Raw genomic sequence first — 20,681 nt, 5'->3', positions numbered from 1 at the left:
GATGAGGGAACGCAACTCAGTCGGGATGTTCCCGTCAAAGTCTGTTCCTTCATCGTCAGGGTCGACACAGTATATATAGAAGCTAGCAAAGTAATCAGAAGCAGGATCATGCATTTCATAAAGCCCAACAGGGTTGCCAAGTACAGTTGACTCGAATTCGAAGTAAAAGCTATGACGTGGAGGGCCGAGAAGCACAAACTCCGACTCTGAGCTAGACCTAGACTTGACAAACTATATGTCAGATTCAGACATATCATCAATGCATGTCAGGCATGGAGTGAAAATGCAGTTATTAATACTTCCCTTCGCCTCCGCGATGAGAGAAGTAAGATCCTCGAAAACGTCCGATGAGTTGGGCCTAAGCATCAGCACTTCAGCCTCTTTGCCTTCGCCAACCAAACCTACTTGGGAGAACAGCATCTCCAAATTTCCCTGATCGAAAGCCTTCATCCAGTCAACCTTTTCCTTGATCCGAGCCGGCTGTTTCTTAAACTCCCCCTTAGCGAGCTTCTCTTTGGCTATCTCTTCTTCGTCGTCAGACCAGATATCTGCAGCAAAGATCTCTAAACCTGGTAGCCAAGTGCAAGTTTCCGAATCCCAGAACGGCTCTTTCTGTCCCGAGTAAGCGGAGCCTCCTCCTTCCCGAACAAAGTAGCTGTCAGGATTACCATAAAGGGTTCGAGGTTTTCCCGTATCTTTTCTCTTTTTGGAGCCTTTGGCCGGTGGAATGTAACCTAAACCAAAGCGGCCTTCGGTGAAAGGAAAGATAGGTACAGCCATGATGTCGGCCCTATGAAGCCACAGCCTGCCCAGCAGCAGATTAAAGGTAGCAGAGACATCGACCACGTGGAATTCTACGTCCATTTCAAAGCCCTCAGCATCGAGTTTGAGAATCAGAGTCCCTTCCACCACACGGCGAGTGCTGTCATATGCTTTGACTGCCAGACTAGAAGGTGTCAAATCATTCTTTGTAAGTCCCAAGCGGTAGGCAACCCTGATTGGGCAAACATTAATGGTAGAGCCATTGTCAATTAGCAAAGTTAGCACCCAATGCCCCCGGCACTTGACGGTGATGTGCAGGGGGCGATTATGAGCGGTTCCTTCGACAGGTAGGTCCTTTGCATTAAACGTGATGGAGTGTTTGGAGAGAAGCGGTAGTACAAGAGCGATCATGGCTTCGAGGGTAATGTCGGTTGGTACCATGAGCCAGGCCAATGCTGAGGACAGCTTTTCGCGATGCTCCTTTGATGACGATATCAACCCCTAGATAGACACAACAGCAGGGATCCGTTCGAGCTGTTTCAGAATAATGTCTTCTTCGGGAGCCCCACTTGGAACAACTGGATCACTCCTCTAAGCAGCGGGAGTGGTGGTCTTCTGAGCAAATGGGTTGGACGAGCTTCCGGCCTACAGATTAGATGGCTGGAATACTCGGCCACTCCTCGTGACGTTGGCAACATCCCACCAGGAAGACGAATCAACAAAATCCCATAGATCAGCTGGCGCATCCTCCAACTTGCAATTCCCTTTGTTAATCGATGCAACCGCTGCGGACGAGTCTGGTCCCAGAGCTGAGTTTCACTCCAAATCTTCCATCACTAATCCCTCCCAAAAAGTAGGATCTTGTGCAGCATCTTCTTCAAAGGGTGTTCCTGGATTGGTGACAAATGGAACGTCCCAAAATCCTCCATCGACAAGAGTGGTGTTGATAGTCCACACCTCGCTTCCCATGTTCAAATCGACAATGTTGTCCACATCCCAAATATCGGCAGGCGATGGAATTTTGACAGTCTCATTTGCATCCCACAGATCATCGGAAGGTGCATCCAAAACCATGATCGAGCAATCATCCCCAGGAGCGAAAACGATAGGGCGAGGTTGTTCCATAGAAACGATGTCAAGTGTAAGGTCAAACTCATGGATACGGCGATCGACCGTGCCTGCGATGGAATTTACCTGAGATAGCATGTCACCGAGTGGGCGACGGACGTCAGGTATAACTTCCCCTTCTTGATAGTAGCCCCAGTACTCTTCGCTGATATCACTCTGATCCAAATCAGCCTTAAGACCTTGACCCATTTGCCATGCATCAGGCTGCGGATCCCATATGGATTCTTCAGCTTCTAACTCGACTTGGTCTAGTTCAGGTTGGTAGAAAAGCATGAATAAGGAGAGACCATCCAAGGGTCAGCCTGTGCTACATTCCATTCACCTTCCCATTGGTCTAACCATACCTGATTGACCTGAGGGTGGGCAGGGAATCCCATGTTGTATTGCTCAATCCAATCGGTACAAAGCTCCTCCCATTTCTTAGCTCTGTCCTCCATGGCCCATCCGGCTACCATCATGTTTATGCTTGACTCAGAGGGAAATGGTACGATTGATCTAGGGTTGTTGGCTGAGGTAATATGGTCGATGGGGTTGAATATGGTGGAGCTGAAAGTTATCTGGTTCACTTGAGGGTTAGAGTCGTGTTTGGGCAAGGAATTGGTGATGAGATTGGGTTTAGTAGGTGGAGTTGGAAGGGTACCATTGTCCACCAAATCTTGTATCGCATGACGAAGGTGATAGCAAGAGTCAGTGTAATGGCCGGGCATTTGGTGGTAAACACAGAAAGCATTAGGGTTATGGCTGGGGGGTGGATTTTGAGTAAGTGGAGTCGGGGCTAGAGGCCTGAGATGTCCGATTTTGACTAACTTCTCCAATACCGAGGAAAGTGGTGCCTCCAAATTGGCGAAGCTACGGGGTTGGTTGCGGTTTCGGGGTTTTTGAAGGGTTTGAACTTGGTTGACATCGACGATGTGATTGGAGCTTTGGGCAGAGGCGTTGTTATTGGCAGAGGTTGCGTTGGCATAATTGTTACCGCCAAATAGAGCAGTGCTGTTTCCAGTGTACACACGGGGTTTTGGCTTTGGAGCTGAGGTAGAGGATGAGGTGTCACTTCTGGGTAGAACACCTATTTGGAGAGCTTCTTTGATGGCTAGGCCAGAGTCAAAGAAAGTCTCGAAGTTAGCCCCCTGAACCAATACAAGGTTTTTAGCAAAATCCAGCTGCAGGTTGCAGGAGATGATGCGAATTTGGTCCTTTTCGCTCGGGCGATCGGTCATGAGAACTGCCTTGCCCCTCCACCTCTTTATAAAGTCCGCAAAAGACTCCTTTGAATTTATCTTAGTTGATTCCAATTCCTGGGTGGTCATCTTGAGCTGAGCATTGTAACTGTACTGAGCATTAAAGGCAGTGTCAATATCTTCCCATGTTCTTCTTTTGGCAATATCAAGCGACAAGCACCACTGGAAAGCGGGCCCAGCGAAGGTTTGCGAAAACAGTTAAGCCATCGTGTCTTCCTTGACCCCGTGTAATTTCATTGCACCATGATAAGCCAGAAGGTGAGTTTTTGGATCTTCGGTTCCATCGAATTTCTCAAAGTCGGGTATCTTGAATCTTTCGGGAAACCTTGCATTCGGGAATGGGCAAAGGCGATCCATGTCTAGCCCTCCTGCTCTTTTCTTTTTAGATTTAGAGACTACTTCTTCCAGTTTTGCCATTTTGGCGATCAACTAAGCCATTTCTGGGTTTCGGAGCAGGGTTTTCGACCAAAGGAACTTCTTCGGCCACGACTTCCCGCTCGCGCCTTTCACCGCCTCCCCCTCCTGCTGCAAGAGGAAGTCGCTCATCGATTAGGGTGCGAAGATTGGCCACAGAGGCATTGGCCTGGTCGGCCCTTTGTTGCATGATGGCTAGATTGTGCTAGTGATTTGCCAAAATAGTAGCGAGATTCGGAGGTGGAACATCTGCCATGGCTAGAGCTTCTATTTTAACAAGCTTCGGTGATGCAGGCGGAGACGGAGTAGATGGAGGGGACTTGTGTGGAGTGGTCGGTGGCGAATCCTCCCTTAACAAAGTGCATGCCAAAGTTTCCATTGTGACTGACTGAGCGATGAACCCCAAATCAAATCTTCAAACGGACCCGGCGGACGATCCCAAGTAGGTTTGGCTCTTGATTTCAGACCCCTGCTTTGATAGTGGCATGGCTAGACAACAAAGTATAAGAGCTTAGTGACAGCCTGCAGCAATTTATTTCAAAAGAATTGTCAGGATGGAAAATGTACATGTCAACGTCGTCGGTGTCCTCCTGGACTCCATAACTAAAGAGAGTCCATCTCATGACATTTGGACATTGCCGAGGATCCTCAGATAATCTTTTCGATAATGTATCCTTATTTGAATCGACTCGTGCTAAGAGATATCAAAATAGACTAAGCCTTTGACTATTCCACTCTCGAAGTTTCAACTTTTGGAATCGGAACAACTCGGTATAGATTACGTGATACTTTTAACCTATGCGACATAAGCAGCACTGTGCCGGAGCCTGAGTGGTGTAAGTGATTAGCACTTTTAACCTGAATGGTGTGAGTATCACGGCATTCTTTTCGTTGTTCCTTGTATTCTGTTTGAAACTTTGATCGGGCTTTAGACAAGGACTTAGAAAGTATTGATTTCCCAAAGTCTCGTTGATCCAAGGACTTTGAAAATTGATAACATGCAACATCAGGATGCATGACTCATCATCGGGCCAAGGCAACGTCGAACAAGCATAAAACAGACTCGACAAAAGGCATCCTAAAAGCAGCCCTAGCATGCTCCTACGCAAAACGGTATGTATGTATAGGCATGCAATAGGGAAAGTGGTAACATATAGACAGCACATGGGGGTTAGATGCAAATAATCCTACCCTGCGGGTTCCTGTTATAGGTTGAAAGGTTCTAGTGCTTTGTACGCATGTAGAGGCCAGTTTTGGTTTAGGGGGTTCCTCTGACTAGAGTCGCGATATACCTCCCATTGCAACGTGTAGAGCAAAGCAATGGTCGAACGGTAGTACGACTGATCATCGTCCAAGGTTGTTGGGTGTTTGAGGACCCCGGGCTCCAATAAATTGTGTCGGTTACCCAAAACACCTCAACGGGGCTGACCAACATTGATGCGAATGGAAGAATGCCGAAAAATGATTAAATGAGAGAGAAACGTAATGTTTGAAAAATCCCTTTTGAAGTTTGGCTCATTTCTATTAACCAACACTTGGAGAAGACTACACAAGCGAACGATAGTAAAAGCCCCAGTTTGGATTGGTCGGATGCAGAGATCTTGTTACATTACCATTCCGTTCTTCAGCAGCGCGGAGCGTATTGTTTTGACAGACTTTTGAAAGATTGTTCATTTATGTATTAATCGCCAAATTTTGATTAACGCAATGAGTCTCCAGCGGAGTCGCCACTGTGGGCACATGCCCCAAAAATTCTATTTTTGTGTGCATAAAATTGGATGCGTCCTTTTTAGGAAGCGCGGCGAAATGCTTTCAATTCAGAGTCGCCACTCGGGTTTTAGGGGTAAAATACCCAAGGAACCGAACTTGAAACGTTTGCTACGTGTTTGATTTGAAAAAGGCTTGTAGACTAGACCGTCGTCACCTTCGATATCTGAGGTTTGGGAGCCAGGTTACGAGAGAGGAAGGGTTTTATGAAACCCCTCTCGCCCAATCCGAAGATCGGTCTCTACTAGGGCATTTTGTAAAACATTTGCATTTTTCTCTCATTAATCATTTTTTAAGCCAGTTAGGGCAGGGGAACAATTAAAGGGGATTAAAACTATAACAAGTTTACATTTATTGCAAAGTATGATGGATGATTGATTGAAGCAATAAATATAGATTGAGAATAAGCACCTATGAGCATTTTAGACAAATTGGGGACACACCAATCCAGAAGGAGGCACGCAAGAGGAAGCTGTATGCACTGGCCAGGCCACTGCATACAGAGACTACTTGCATGCACCATAGGACCACTGGCGTGCGCCGGTGAATCTAAACTCACAGCTCCTATTTCTCAACCCTTTGGGCTCTGGAAGGACCAGTACACACCCAGGACAAACCACACAGTTAGTTTAGTAGCATATGTATGGTTACAGACAGCATAAATGAATCTAAGGAAACAAAATAGACAAACATACCCCATAAACAGTGTGGGGGAAACAAACAGAGGCCAGGATTTAGCTATCATGCAAGGGCCAACCACTGGACCCGTTACAACTGTCGTACGCCAGTCCAAAGACCCCGTACGCCAGATACACTATTTGGTCAGTGTTTGGCTTTGCATGATCAGGGCTCTGGAACACGACCAGAAGGATCCCAGAGGCCTTCTAAAACAGAAATAATGAATGATAACTACATAGCTCTAAAAATACAAGAAAGCAGTAAACTGGTTCTTATCATGCTGAAAGGTGATAAAGTGAAAAGAAAGCAGAATGATGGATAGTCAATGATCCCCATGCCAGTACTGCACGTATCACCATGATTGGCGTACGGCTCATTATTACTGGCGTGTGCCATTAATGACCATACTCGATCCTTGAAATACTACCAGCTTTAGGGTCAGGACTGGTATTGATTACCAGCCTTGACCCTGCTAACACCCCTCAGGGGTTAGAACAGGTTGCAGAATAAAAGGTGGTATACCTTTTTATGATGGGTTTTGATGGAAGGTTTGAGCTTGAACTTGAAGTTTAAGGGATGGATGATGAGTGTGGGGGTGTGGTGAGTGTAAGGAGAAGTGTTTGCTTCCTCTTCCAACTGATGCGGGAAGTAAGAAAGCAAAAACAAGGAGAAAGAGAGCTTGAATGCTTTTTATGATCTTAAACATGTGAACCCCTTACATATGAATGCAAGGGGGGTATTTATAGGCAAAGAATGACTGAGAGAGGGCCAGTAACCTGCTGGTTAAGGGCTGGTTAGGTTAAGAAGAGAGGTCTCCATGCATTAAATGCATGGGACTTGGGTTGAAAGGTGGTGTAGGAGAGAGGGGGAGACGGCTGCACAATTGTAATCATCAGGGGACTGTAGACTACGTCAGGATGGCCACAAAAGTCTCAAGCACGTGGTTGAATGTGACATTTGACTGACTTTGACTAGCATACGCCCACATTACACTTGCGTGCGCCAGTGGTAACTGAGTCAACGGTCGATGACTGACACGTGACAGTTTACCAGCGCACGCCAGCACAATACTTGCGTAAGCAAGTATGGTTTTGCTGAGGCCATTTGGTTCTGGCTTGAAGGGTTTGAAATTGGGTTCGACTAGGTTGAATGAGATTCAGGACGCTCAAAGCTCAAACACACCAATAACTTAGAATGTTCTTGACCGTAATCATCATTGGGGAATCAAAGACTGTAAGTAAACTAATCTGGACAGTTCAGAATAGGGTGTGTACAGGGACAACCAATATGAAGCTAGGGGTTTTTCTGGGAACAACCAGTTCTACATTGACATGAATGCCCAAACATGCTTTTGTAGAAGATGGGAGTTGACAGGTATTCTTTTTTTCATTTTAAGTTACATTTTAAGTTACATTTATCCATGCTCTTCTAATCAAACTCATTACATGTTTGACAGGCATCCCTTGTGCACATGCAATTGCCATCTTTAGGGAATCAAAACAGAAAGTTCAAGGCATTGTGCATGACTACTACTAGAAGCTAGCATACATCAACACCTATAAGCATGTGATATACCCTATGAATGGAATGGACAGGTGGGAGAAGATAGATAAATCGCCAATTCAGCCACCACATTGCACTAGAAAGTCTGGGAGACCCAAGAAATGCAAGAGGAGGGAAGCAGATGAGCCACCTGCTCAAAGTGAAGATGGAACCAAGAAAATGAGGAGGTATCTTAAGAAATTGAGCTGTAGAAGATGTGGGGCAAAAGGGCACAATGTGAGGACTTGCCCATCTGATAAAAAGGGAGGTGGAACTAAAGAAAAGCAATGTGAAGATGGAACCAAAGAAAAGCAATGCAGTCAAGTAATCACACAACCAACATTCAGTCAGCCATCACAGCCCACAACCACAATCATAAAAGCTCCGAAGGCCCCAACTAAAAGGGGAGGTGTAGCTAGAAGGGGAGGTGTCCCTTAAGTTTCTATCTTTAAATGTCTTTATCTAAGTTTAAGACCAAATTTTATCTACTGTTATGGTGTTATGTATTGCCCTGGCTTTTGGTGCCTTGTTTGGCATAGCTATTGATGCTTATTCTGCTTTTGGGATGGCTCTTGATGCCTTTTTTGGCTTGTGCACTATTAGGGCTGAACCTAAGGAAAGACCTTATTCTGTTAATGGAGACATTTGTTGGTACTGTTATGCCTTGTTCTACTTTTGTGGTTGTTGCTACTGGTAATGCCTCTTTTCTTTTTTTTTTTTGCAATTGGAGAGAATAATGCATGCTTGTGATTGTGCTGCATTTTTCCATTTTCAGATGTTGTGATTGTGCTATGATTGTTGTGACCGAAGAAAAGAATGCATTTGGTTTTCATATTGTCTCCAATGAATGACTGTCATTGTATCTGTACAAGGGGAGGAAATTGCGGAAGAAATCCTCACTGCTGTTTGCCTCTCATTACCGTGTGTGTGTGTGTGTGTGAGAGAGAGAGAGAGAGAGAGAGAGAGAGAGAGATAGAGAGAGAGATGAACAGAGTGAGAGAGAGAGAGAGAGAGAGAGAGAGAGAGAGTCGGGCAGAGAGGGACAGAATAGAGTCCAAGTTATGGTAGACCAGATTGTGAGATAGAGGAAGAAGAGGATGGATACATATACATATATGGTAGGCAAAAAGACATTTATATCCTTCAACTAACCCATTTAGGAGAGGGGGTCAAGTTTTCCGTCCAAAAGGAAGAGATTGTCCTCACTGTGTAACATTTTTTTAGTTGAAGGGGCAAGAGTGTTCAATTGGTAGTTGAAGGGAAGTAAAAAATTTCGGAATAGTTTAGGGGGCAAGTATATATTTAACCCTTTCAAATTTTCTGTTATAGATAAGATTACATGGTGACGATCTTATTGGCCCATTTGGGTATGTTAATAACATTCATAATCACTCGTATGTTTGTGTACTTCATAATTCTTCGATGATTTATAATACTAGCACCAATTTTGGTGATTCTTGTTTGCTCAATTAAGTGTTGCATGAGAACACTCTTCTTCTTCTTTTTTCCCCATTCCTCTTAACTCTCTTGCAAGCCAGCACCTTTAAATATCTCTATGCCATTCAAAACCATAACTTAGTAAGCCCGAACCAATTTCATTCGTTGGAGTTTTCAATTATCAGAATACTTATATTTTGGTGATGCCCCTCCCCTTTTGAGTTGTGTGACCACTCTTGATTGGCGGGATTCGACCTTTGAAATAACTATGGCTTGTACTACTTTTGAAGGGCTGGTATCCTACATAGCACTACATTTGAAACCATTTTACAGATACCCAAAATTTGATACTTGTTCTGAAACCCTTGGCCGATGTTGTTCAATATTACCATGTCTTCGAATTTTCATTTGCTTAACCTCTTTAACCATTTGCAAAATCTTGTTGGAATAGACTCGCTCCTTTAATGTGAACCTTTGCTTACAAAAGTGTCGAGTTCTTCCAAGCAAAGGTGTCACTACCTCATTCATATATCTACCCTTGAGAAATCACTATAATGGTCATGTAACTTTCAATTCAGTTGTCTTTTATTAACTTGATCATAGCCACCTTTAAATTATCGGTTTCCAACTCAATCTTGAATATACTAATCCTACTGCACTCTTCGGAAGAGAATTTGTTCACCTTGCACTAATGGTCTAGCCTTCAAAAATTTCACATCAAAGTGCTTTCAAGTTGAGGACTCTTCGCTTTGTTTTAGCAATATGGACCCAAATTTCAAGAGATGACCGAGAAAGTGAAGGTGATACGACAATGACTTCTAACCACTTAGACTCGACCAATTAATGAGCTATATCGACAAAGGGACCTTATCGTTGAGTTTTGACGCGATATATATATATATATATATATATATATATATATATATATATATATAGATTAAGCGGTGACTAGATATCATTCATTTTGGAAAGAAAAGGGAAGATGCCGTTGTCATACATTGGATAGGCCAAAATTTTGCAAAGAGGAGAAGAGGTGACTCATTGATTAAAACTACAGCCACGAATTGCAAAGATGTTATCCTGGACAACGACATAATTTTGAAAGACACTAGCATAGATTCCATCGTGAAGAGAAGAACATACAAGACAAGACTATTCACATAGTTTTAATTCTTAGCCAACCTCAGCAAAAAGTGAGCAAGCCGAAAGCAACAGGATATCATTTGCGATAACGATCAATGAATGTTCAACACAAGAGATACGATTTAATTTCGAGGACGAAATTGTTTTAGGGGGATAGGTTGTAATGACCCGGATTTTTGCCTTATTTTTTACAAATTTATAATTTTAAATTCTTAATTCAATAATTAATTAGATTGAATAATTAAAATACATTATTATGTGTATAATTGATATTATTTACACACTTGTATAGTATATATATTTATACTTTAGATATACAAGGATCCATACTCATCTCTTATCATATCTAACCAAAATTCTATCAAAATCAACCTTCCACTCCCCTTCAAACTCTCCCTAAACTATATCTCTTTGTAATCTCTATAACATCCCGCTCTCCCATCTTCCTCCACTACTCCCTCTTTATTACTCCACGTCTACTACAAAACCAAACTCATCTTTCCCATTCCATTTTATTTAGCTGAGAGAGAGAGAGAGAGAGAGAGAGAGAGAGAAGAAATCTGGAAAAAGAAGATGAGAAGTAAAAGAAAATAGGGATCACACCATTTCGTTTTTCATCGGTATCATGCACCTCTGTTAAGGCCAGAGAGAGAGCGAGAGAAGAAATATGGAAAAAGAAGAAGAGAAGTAAAAGAAAAGAGGGATCACACCATTTCGTTTTTCATCTGTATCATGTACCTCTGTTCATGGCCTGTTCTTCCTTGTTGATGATGTTTTTAGGCCTGAGTTTCACCATGAATGTTGTAGAGAGCATTGAGAGCTTCGATTTCAACCTAAGAATCACCCAAAATGGTCAACGATTGATAGAGTTATTGCCGTCCAAAGTTCAGTGAAATTTTCAGATTTCTGTTTCCAGACAGCAGACAGGACTTATGGAAACCCCCACTTTTCTCCTAGTTCGAGTGGTTTCTGGGCTTGAACTTCTTCACAAAAGTTGTAGAGCGTTTCAAGTGCTTCGCGTTAGACTCAATAATCGCCCAAAACGGTTGACGTTTGATTGGGATAATTCAGTCTAAAATTGCCGATGGAAAACAGACTTTTACCGCTAATATGTTAACCACCGGACTCCACAGTCAAGCTTTTTGTCCGACAGAGGTAGAATAATCACTCCCCTATAAGTAATTGCGTATTGATTTTATATTCTAGAATGAAAGAAATCGATTCCGATGTAGCGTGGCCGGAACCGGTCGTTTTTCTTTGTTTTTCCGGTGTGTACAGTAGCTTATCCGACTTGGGTTTTCAAATTTTTTTAAATAAATTACACTTTAGTCTTTTATTTTATTAGGTGTATTAAGTTTGCCCTCATGCATGGATAACTTGTTAAAATTGGCCCTCAAAGTAATTAAGTTTATGTTCTAGCATGTTAATAATGCAGGTATTATAAATTACAACCAATACCCCGGAAATGATTAAGTGTAATGTTCGGCCCATAGGTAGTATGAACAAAAAAAAAAGTAGTACGATGATATGTTTTTAGGGAGATAATTACTAATAAACTTACATGCGATAAAACTTTAAATAACTTAACAGCATCGGCCCATTCATAAAACACTATGTGTTTTACTTACTCACACAATATTATTTGATATGTACTTTTTATATCATTGAAATATATTATGTTATGAATTGAGCTGTTATTGATTGTATCATGTTGTATGTGTTAGAATTGACTTAGACTCACGGAATGGTTACGAGTACTGATTTACATAGACGATGTTAATTAATTGAAAAATTGATAAAGTGTTACTATGGCTAGGGTAACCAATAGGGCCCAGTGTTGAAAAAGGGTTACTTGCGGGGCCCGGTGATGAAATATGTTGTGACACTAATGTACGATACGTCATGAGAAATTTCTCTTCAAGGAAGGGAATGGGTCCCATGAGATGGTTGTAGTTAGTGAGACATTAATGTATGATACATCTTCGGAAGTTTCTCTTTGGGGAAGAGAATGGGTCCCATGAGACAGTTATAGTTAGCGTGGGGTGGTGGATGTCTGACCATAATGTACGATACGTCATGGGAGGACTCAATCCTCTTTTTATGGTCTTAAGTGAGAACATGCTACACTACAAGAAAAAATATGTTTAGTGACGAAAAAGTGGCGACAAAATTTAATTTTGTCGCTAAATGAGTATATTTGGCGACGAAAAAATAAATTCGTCACTGTTTTGATACCTTCCGCGACGAAATTATTTCGTCACCAATTATAACTATTTAGCGACGAAAAAGATATTTTTGTCACCAAAGGCACCTATTTGGCAACGAAATAAAATTTTCGTCTCTAAAAGAGTAAAAAAGGAGATGAAATTATTTTTTGTCACCAAAGATAACTATTCGGTGACGAAAAAAATATTTTGTCGCCAAATGAACAAATTTGGCGACGAAAAATATTTTCGTCTACTCTATATGTTTTCAGTGACGAAAAATTTATCATTTGTTGACGAAATTTATGAATTACGCTTTGTCACCAAATATATTTCGGGCATAACTCTTTGCTTAGAACTCCAATTGAGATAATTTAAATTGGGTTTGAACAATAACATAAAGAGCTACGACTTTAATGTTTATCAAAATTGCTAATTTTAATGTTTAATGGTTCAAAATGTCGTTCAAAATATATTTTAATGTTAAATGTATGTATTATATATTAGATATTTCAAATATTTGTTGAAAAGTTTGTGTGGTGTAGTTGGTTAAACCTTGCCTGCAAAACCTAGGAGACTCAGGTTCGAAACCCAAAAGGAGCAAGAAAGTGAGATTCATTTTTACATATAAGAATGTCTTTTGCGACGAAAAATTTCGTCATCGGTGGGTCACCTTTGACAAGGCAAAGGGAATAATTTGTGATGAAATTTTTTGTCGTAAAAAAAGCACAATAGGTGACGAAAAAAATTTCATCACCAAGTCATTTTTCCGTGACGAAAATTTTCGTTGCCAAAAGGCACTATAGGTGACGAAAAATAGATTTCGTCACCAGGTAGGAATCCTCGACAACTTTTAGTCGACAATTTTTTTTCGTCACCTATATTATTTGTGACGAAAAACATACAATTTGTGACGATTTTCATTCGTCACTCAATGCAATTTTTCTTGTAGTGCTAAGTACATAATTTAGGTGCGCTCACCTAGGACCCTGGTACAGGATAAGCAAAAGGAAGGGTGGACCCATGAGAGGATCCTTAGATTTCATGTAAGATGATGGATAATAAAGAAAAAAATGATGTGCTATTATTCTGTATCATCTGTATATTATCAATTGTTATATTATTGAACTACTAACTGTAAAGTAAGGGGTTAGTAGGGTTGAGATTATATAATGAGTTTCAAAACTCATTATAGTGTCATTGGGCTGGCATTTCATGTCAGGTAATCAGAAGACCGAAGAACATAATCTTCTTCATGATGATCAATATTAGGGTGAGGACCTCCCAACTAAGGAAGGAGAATTTGTTGAGCCTTAGAGCCCATACCCTTAGAAGCTTTGTTAATTTGACGTATTTTTAATTAAATTTCCATAAGTGTTATCACATTTTTCAAACTCTATTTCATTTTGTTGGTTTGTAAGACAATTAAATTGGTTTGAATTTGGTATTTGAGGTTTTCGTTGCTAAAATCTGTTTAATAAAATTCATTTCTTATATATTAGTTTTATGAATTATTAAATCAATTGAAAAGGATTTAATTAATATATCCGAAAAATCGGGGCGTTACATCGTTTTCCTCACATAACTTTTCAAAGTCCGCATAAATGAGTACCAGCCCGCCCATGTGAAAATTCAGACCGCGCACCTAAATGGGTAGGCTTTCTCTCTCGCCGCAAGAGTGAGATCATTTATCTCACTTTTTTCTGTGCTAAAGTTTTTTATCACGCCTGCAAGGGTGAGGTGTTTTCTCTTTTATCTCGCCACATGTACGTACTATTCGAAACGAGATAGGTACTCGTAGCCACAAGCAATTCTTGAATCCACAAGAAGAGAGAGAAACTCAGTGAAACTCAATAGGTTACTGCCTTTATTTATACCTCTATCTTAGGTAGGAATCTAATAAAACAATTTCACGGTAGTCAAGAAATTATAAAGAAAATTAAATAAAAAATTAATAAAATCCTAAAAGGAAAGGAAATAAAATTTCTAGAAAAAATCTTAAATCATGCCAAAACAAACGGCATTAAAGAAAAAATAATTCCTAATTAAAATAAAATTCGAATTCTTTTAGATCAAAATTCTAATAAAATTGGAAATCAAAATCAAACCGAATACGAAAAGACACAATTTTAACCTAATAAAAATATTCCTAGCCAAAATATAGTTCTAGAGTAATAAAAATAAGAATAGAAAATTTTCTTGAATCTTGTACTACATCAAATGATTGCTTGGACGGGTATTGAGCATTTCCGCCTGGGAAGGTTTGACCCACCACCTCTTGCAGCCACTTAGAGTGCCCCGATACTGAGCCAAAAAGCCTTTTTAGACATAAATACAATTTCTAAGTTAAAATTGATCTGCTGGCTATTAGATCATTGTGCTTGTAATGCCCCGATTTTTCAAGAAATTTTGGAAGCATTAATAAATAATTTCTTTAGAAGATAGTAACTTAATTAACCAGGATTATTACAAAATAGCGATTTAAGTTATTACAAATCTAAATTTGAAGTACTGAATTAACAAAATGATTAAAGTCTAACTTTTTTTTTAAACAATAGAGCTGACTTTAAGTCTGATACGGATCACAAGCGAACTCTTGCTCGGTCTCCATTCCTGTAAACCCTCCTGCGATAGAAACAACTTCGGACTTGTTCGTCTTACATTCTCTCTGCAAAAAGTCTTGGCACAGATGCCAAGGTACTCTATACCGTGAGTGATGAGATTCACCCAATAGATATCCCTACCCCATTAATTCATAACATACAAACAATAACATGACAAGAAACAAAAATGAACATTTATAGTCAGCATAAGAGCAATTAGCCTTTTTTGAATCTTTCTTATCTTTAATTTCTACGATTCTCCTCCTTCGAGAATCTCTCCTCCCAAAACTCCAATTATGACCATCCCATGATTAACTTCTCTCTTTTTGTCCTGCAATGGGGTCTTAAGTGAGTACATCTAATTTATCTACCTAGTGGACTCACCTACTACCATAGCAACAGGTAAAGGTCCCACCGAAGTTATTCATGACATGTCATAATCAGAATTTCCAAACCACGTTCTTTCGGCTAGAATCCTTCCAGCCGCCCTTTATCCAGAGACTCTATTTAGGAACTAAATCATTCATTTCTCTGTCAAAGACCTTCCGGCCGCCCTTCATTTTGGGACTCCGTTTAGGTTTGACCTGCCGGCCGCCCTTCATTTCAGGGACTCCGTTTAGGCTACTCTCCACATGGTCAAGTCCTTTTATTTCTCTTGCCTTATTAACGTTTAAACATTTTCAATTTGGCCTCGAAAACCCCAAAGAGCCTATTGTCTAATTTCTACGTTTACATAGCAATAATAGTAGAATATCAACGACATAACAATTTATCAGAATTCTAGAAACACATCCATAAAATCCATAGTCGCAACCTTGACGTTTTAATTTGATTAGTCGTCTCCTTATTAGAATCCATAAATAATTTAATCGTCAAAAGCTAGATAACCAATTTATTAATCCTAGTGACAAAATAGTAATTTCACCATTTTGTGGTATGAAATATCTATTACTAAGTAATTCATTTGACAAAATTAATTTCTTTTGAAACCAATTTCGTAGTAGTTTAATTTCTTTTTAGAGGTATCTTTTTTATACTAAAAATATAATTGTATATATATTTAAAAAAAATTTAGATAATAATTACCTTAAGTATATACACTAAAATTAGAACTTCTTTAATACATTTTTTTTTCCTGTTAGTGTGCCAAGTGCTACTCCCTCCGTTCCTAAATGAGAGTCCCTCCTAGGAATTTCAACTTTTTTAGGGGACATGTAATCATTACACCTACTTTCCACAATTACCCCTATATTCTACCTATTTTGCACCATTTGTATTCACATGAGGGCACTTTTGGAATTTTATCAAATTTCTAATTCTATTTTTGGAAAGGAACAATCATTTTGGAACATCCCAGAATAGAATAAGGGACTATCAATTAGGAACGGAGGGAGTATATTTTAATAGAAAATTTTGAAACTTTAGTCTTAAGTCTATTTTTTTTAATATGTTATCACCCTTAAATTTTTTAATTACTTGATTCCATACTTTAATAAAGAACTTAAAAGTTTTACTTAGCTTATGATATACTAAGTGTAATAATAATACAAATACTTTTTTTTATCAACTAATTCCCCTTCTTTAAGTTTTACTAAATAAAACAAATAATCAATAATATTTTTTTTTCAAAACTTTCTTATTTTCAAAACTTTCTTATTCCCCGATCTCGAATCTCAATATCATCAAACCACATCATAATATTAATCCATCAATTTCCCACAATAATAATCAATCAATAACAATAAATTTGGAGCTTCAAACAATCATATTTTCCAAACAAAACATAATTTAAATAAACTAAAAATATCAGATTTTAGATTTAATTAAAACGAGTAAATTTTTTTTTAAAGTTAGCGGCCGCAAACTCCGATAGCCAAAAAGGTTGCGCCTCGAAAGATTCGACCTTGCGGCTGCAAGGTTGTTTCTAGTTTTGCACAGTTTCCTCCGAAACTGAGTTTTGACATTAGGGATCGATTTAGATCCTCTCCTAAGGCCAAAACTTGATAAATATACTTGGATTTAATGAAGAAAAGGATATCTACCTCTCCTCCAATCGATTTAGCTAAAAAAAAAGTTTCCAGTAAAAACGGTTCGTCGAAGAAGACAATCGGAGAACGGCAGCTAGGCTCGGTTCTGGGGTAATTGGTGGTGGTTCTGAGGTGCTAGAGATGGGTATGGAACGTTGGTAATATCAATTTGGAGTTTGGGTCGGTGTAAGAGCAAAATCCATTTTTCTCTCTCTAATCCTCCATGGCCGGTGCTTTAAGCTCTCACTCTCCTACCTTTCTGCTAGTTCTAAACTCAGAGGGGAGAGGTGTGTTGCTGTGGTGATTTCGGAGGAGGTAGAGGGTGGTATTTATAGAAATTTGGAGGGATCAAGATAGTGAGGCCAAAGGGCATGTGGTTCGGTTTATTAATATGATGCTTGTAACTTTCCCAGAAGAAATGATAATGCCTAGGAAGGTGCTGGGAAGGTGGTGTGGTGTTTGTCATCTTATGTAAGGGAGTTTCCTCCTGGTCTGTAAAAGAAGACACCCCCATATATGTACTCAAACTTAAGCAATAATATTTCTAGTGTTTGTGTATCTCTTGATCATATCCCTTCTTTGTGATTGTACTCTCTTTGTGATCTTGTATTTTAATTTGTAATCTCGTATTTTTATTTTACTATGACTGTTCGTATTCTGGTGTGAAGACGAACACCGGTTGCCACTACGATTGGCCGGCCGATACATCGATCCAGTGGGATCTGCCAGCTGCGAAATTTATTTGTTGGGATAAGGTCCGTTTTTTTTATAATTTGTTGCATGTGGTTTACTTACTGTCTTGATTCACCTATTAGCTGTTTAAAGGTTTAATAATCGAAAAAATTTCAAAATAGCACTTGAATTTTGAACCTAATGTCCCATAAACACTTGAACTTCACTTTATTTCAATCAAGCACTCGTGCTTTAAAAAACCCCCAAATTCAGGCACCTACCGTTATACTCTGTTTATTTTGTTCACAATAGTGCCGATGTGGCATCTTTTACCCATTAATTGTCCTCACTGTACATGATAGGAAGTGGGGAAGATGCACCCAATCAAAAACCCCACACTTTACTTCACGTTTTGAACATAATTAATTGGCTCGCCGGCGCTGTTGCCGCTTCTGCTCTGTTTTTGAGCTCAAAATAGAGACGAATGCTAGAAACTGGGCGGCCTTCGCGAGATCCAGAGTCTCATCAACATCCATAACCTTGCGGAGCTTGCCGGAGAGGCAGGTGGTGAAACCGAGGAGGACGGTGGTCCAGTGGAGGTTGTCTAGGGTTACGGTTTTAAGCTGGATCTGGCGGTGGGGGAGAGAGATGTCGAAGCGGAGGCAGGCGGGGTGGAGCGGAGGGAGGAGGAGAGGTGGTGGAGTGGGGAAGCAGGCGACCATAGCCGATCCGACAACATCCACTGTACGTCATGTTTCCCCTTCACTTCGTAATCCAGCATGTTTGGTGATTAATACAAACCGATACACGACTACATAAGCTTCATGGCACATAAATATATGTTTGTGTGCTTGTGAACATATATGATCGACCTGATTAAAGGGAAATTCTAACCTCAAAAGCAGTTTTTTATCAGGGGAAAAAATAACTGTGATCAAGATAGATTAGGTTTTACCACGCTCAGTACCTATTTTGAAATGTTCAACAAAATTGAAGGAGAAAGCCCTAGTACAGAATCCAAAAGACGATGTTACAGAAGGAAAAGGATTTTAATTGCAACCATAGCTGCTGGTGGAATTGCAACCATAGCTGCTGGTGGATGTCACCGGACTGGTTCAGCTTGTGCTATGTTGGTAAAGGTTTGCTCTCTCTCTCTCTCTCTCTCTCTCTCCCTCCCTCCCTACAAATGAAGGAATTGATTCTCTACAACTATTGGGGCTGCTCTTGTGTGCCAAAGGGCACTTAACAGGAGATAAATGCCACATAAGCAATTTCTGTCACACAATGGACGGAATATGAGGCCAGGTGTTTGAATTTGTGGTTTTGTAAAGCACAGGTGCCTAATTGAAATAAAATAAAGTTCAGGTGTTTATGAGACATTTGATCCAAAGTTCAGGGGCCATTTTGAAATTTTTCCCTAATAATCAATTATTTGTAAGATTGAATAAAGCAAAGAATAATTGTATGTTAAATGAATATGGGCCGGTCTTGCGACCGGGCGAAGAAGGGTACCTAATATTTTTCCCGTATCGTACTTTTGGTTTCCGTTCCCAGAATCTCTATTTGTTTTTTTAATTTTATTAAACTAAGTGGTGACTCTTTCTAATGCAACCATTATCGTGTGGTGATATTCTTAGCTATGAGAGTATCCATGATTTTGGCATATAAGGATAAAACGTGTAGTGATAATCATTGTGTGGTGATGCCCTTTCGGAGAGGTGTCCACAGTTTCCACTTCCACGACACACCAATTCGAAACCAAAGAACTAATTCCACAAAAATCACCTCAAAAGATAAACAATATCTAATTGCTCCTTCGAATACTTTTGTACAATCTCCAAACAATACATACCATCTTTCGTAATGAAAAAACCTTACACCAATGGGCAAAAGCTGATGTGTATCACTAAATGTATAATTGCATATCTATAATTGCCTACTCTTCATCCAATAACACTTCGCTTAGCCAAAAAAAATCCCATTAAGGAAAAAAAATAAAATAAATTAGCACAAGAAACACGTCTCGCAATGAACACCGGTAGCTATACGTATAGCTTCAACAAACTTTTCTCACCACTCCGACGCATATAATAAGTTTTGCACCATGCACTTTCATTTATATATTTTTTGAAGATGTACTACCCAGTCTTAAGAAACACTAAAAGAAGAAACAAATACCAGCAAAGCAACATTTTAATTTTTAGTTATCAGAGAAATCCTAGAGAAAAGCAGAACATGAGTCCTTAAATACCAGTTTCTTTGTTTTGTTTTTATATTTTTGCTTTTTCGCGGGGATGCTGTTCAATTCAATATCATACTCATTGCACCCAAAGAAGACGGGAGCCCAAGAAAATCTCCTGCCATGGACTCTGCGAAGACGAGGACACCAGGCTTTTCTGTCAAGGGGAAAGCATGGCGAGATTTAGAGACCATCGGAACAGCGTTGGAGAGGTCGGATATGGGTAGCAAACAGTTGGCCATAAGGGCAATATTGTTGGTTGAAGTGACGTAGCTCTCCCAGTTATAATGAGGTGGAGGGATGCTGCTACAAACCTCAAAATCGATCTCGAAAAGCTCCTCGTCTTCCTCATCTTGTTCTTTTTTCGTGTCGCAGGCATCTGATGATATGGTTTCTCTGGGCTTTAGACAACAATCTTCAGTTGTCGTAGCCATGGTGATGGGCTCTGTAGCCCTTGGAATGGTATTAGTATGTGTCTGTCTGTGTTTTTATGTTCATAGAGAGAGACTAGATTACCCATTTATATAGGTTTAGTTTTGTGGGGCCCGCCCAGATTGGGAAGGTGATCTATCTACAACTACAAGAGAGGAATTAGGGGGTTGGTGTTAGCAGATCCGCAAATTCCAAACTTACATCATGCCGACGTAAGACTATTTGTGGTAGCTTTGCCAAATTGAGCTTCACCTGGCCGGCTCAGAGATCAAGATCATGCGTCCCATTTTTCTCTGATTGCATTCTTTTTTATTCTTTTTTTAATTTTCTTCTTATTTGCTGTTGAATTCTTAGAACTAATTAAGCCACTTGATTTTAATATGCACTTATTTAGG

General features: G+C 40.0%; 2 protein-coding genes and 1 long non-coding RNA gene across 3 annotated transcripts in view; 1 reads left to right on the top strand and 2 right to left on the bottom strand.

Annotated features, from left to right (window-relative positions):
* Nucleotides 1-8,178, top strand: part of LOC131322295 (uncharacterized) — a 36,170-nt gene extending 27,992 nt beyond the window's left edge. Inside the window, exon 3 of the transcript XR_009198802.1 lies at nt 7,444-8,178. The gene's annotated coding sequence lies outside the window, so the exon portion shown is untranslated. The remainder of the gene's footprint in view (nt 1-7,443) is intronic.
* Nucleotides 8,179-14,742: 6,564 nt separating this feature from the next.
* LOC131322294 (uncharacterized) lies at nt 14,743-17,245 on the bottom strand. The gene is made up of 2 exons (XR_009198801.1): nt 16,959-17,245; nt 14,743-14,992 (listed from the first exon to the last, which is right to left on the bottom strand). It is a non-coding gene; the product is annotated as an uncharacterized LOC131322294 (long non-coding RNA).
* A 678-nt stretch (nt 17,246-17,923) lies between these two features.
* On the bottom strand, nt 17,924-20,366 carry LOC131322293 (uncharacterized). Its single transcript, XM_058353559.1, has one exon. The coding sequence runs from the start codon at nt 20,286-20,288 to the stop codon at nt 19,917-19,919; it is 372 nt and encodes a 123-aa protein (XP_058209542.1). The 5' UTR covers nt 20,289-20,366; the 3' UTR covers nt 17,924-19,916.
* Nucleotides 20,367-20,681: the final 315 nt, after the last annotated feature.

Source organism: Rhododendron vialii, chromosome 4a, assembly GCF_030253575.1.
Source record: "Rhododendron vialii isolate Sample 1 chromosome 4a, ASM3025357v1".
Classification (NCBI taxonomy): Eukaryota; Viridiplantae; Streptophyta; class Magnoliopsida; order Ericales; family Ericaceae; genus Rhododendron; species Rhododendron vialii.
Note: the sequence above shows the minus strand (reverse complement) of the source record. Positions and strands in the feature narration are given on the sequence as shown.

Coding starts and splice junctions, on each gene's coding strand:
- LOC131322293 (XM_058353559.1), bottom strand. CDS start 20,288: ATGGCTACGACAACTGAAGATTGTTGTCTAAAGCCCAGAGAAACCATA.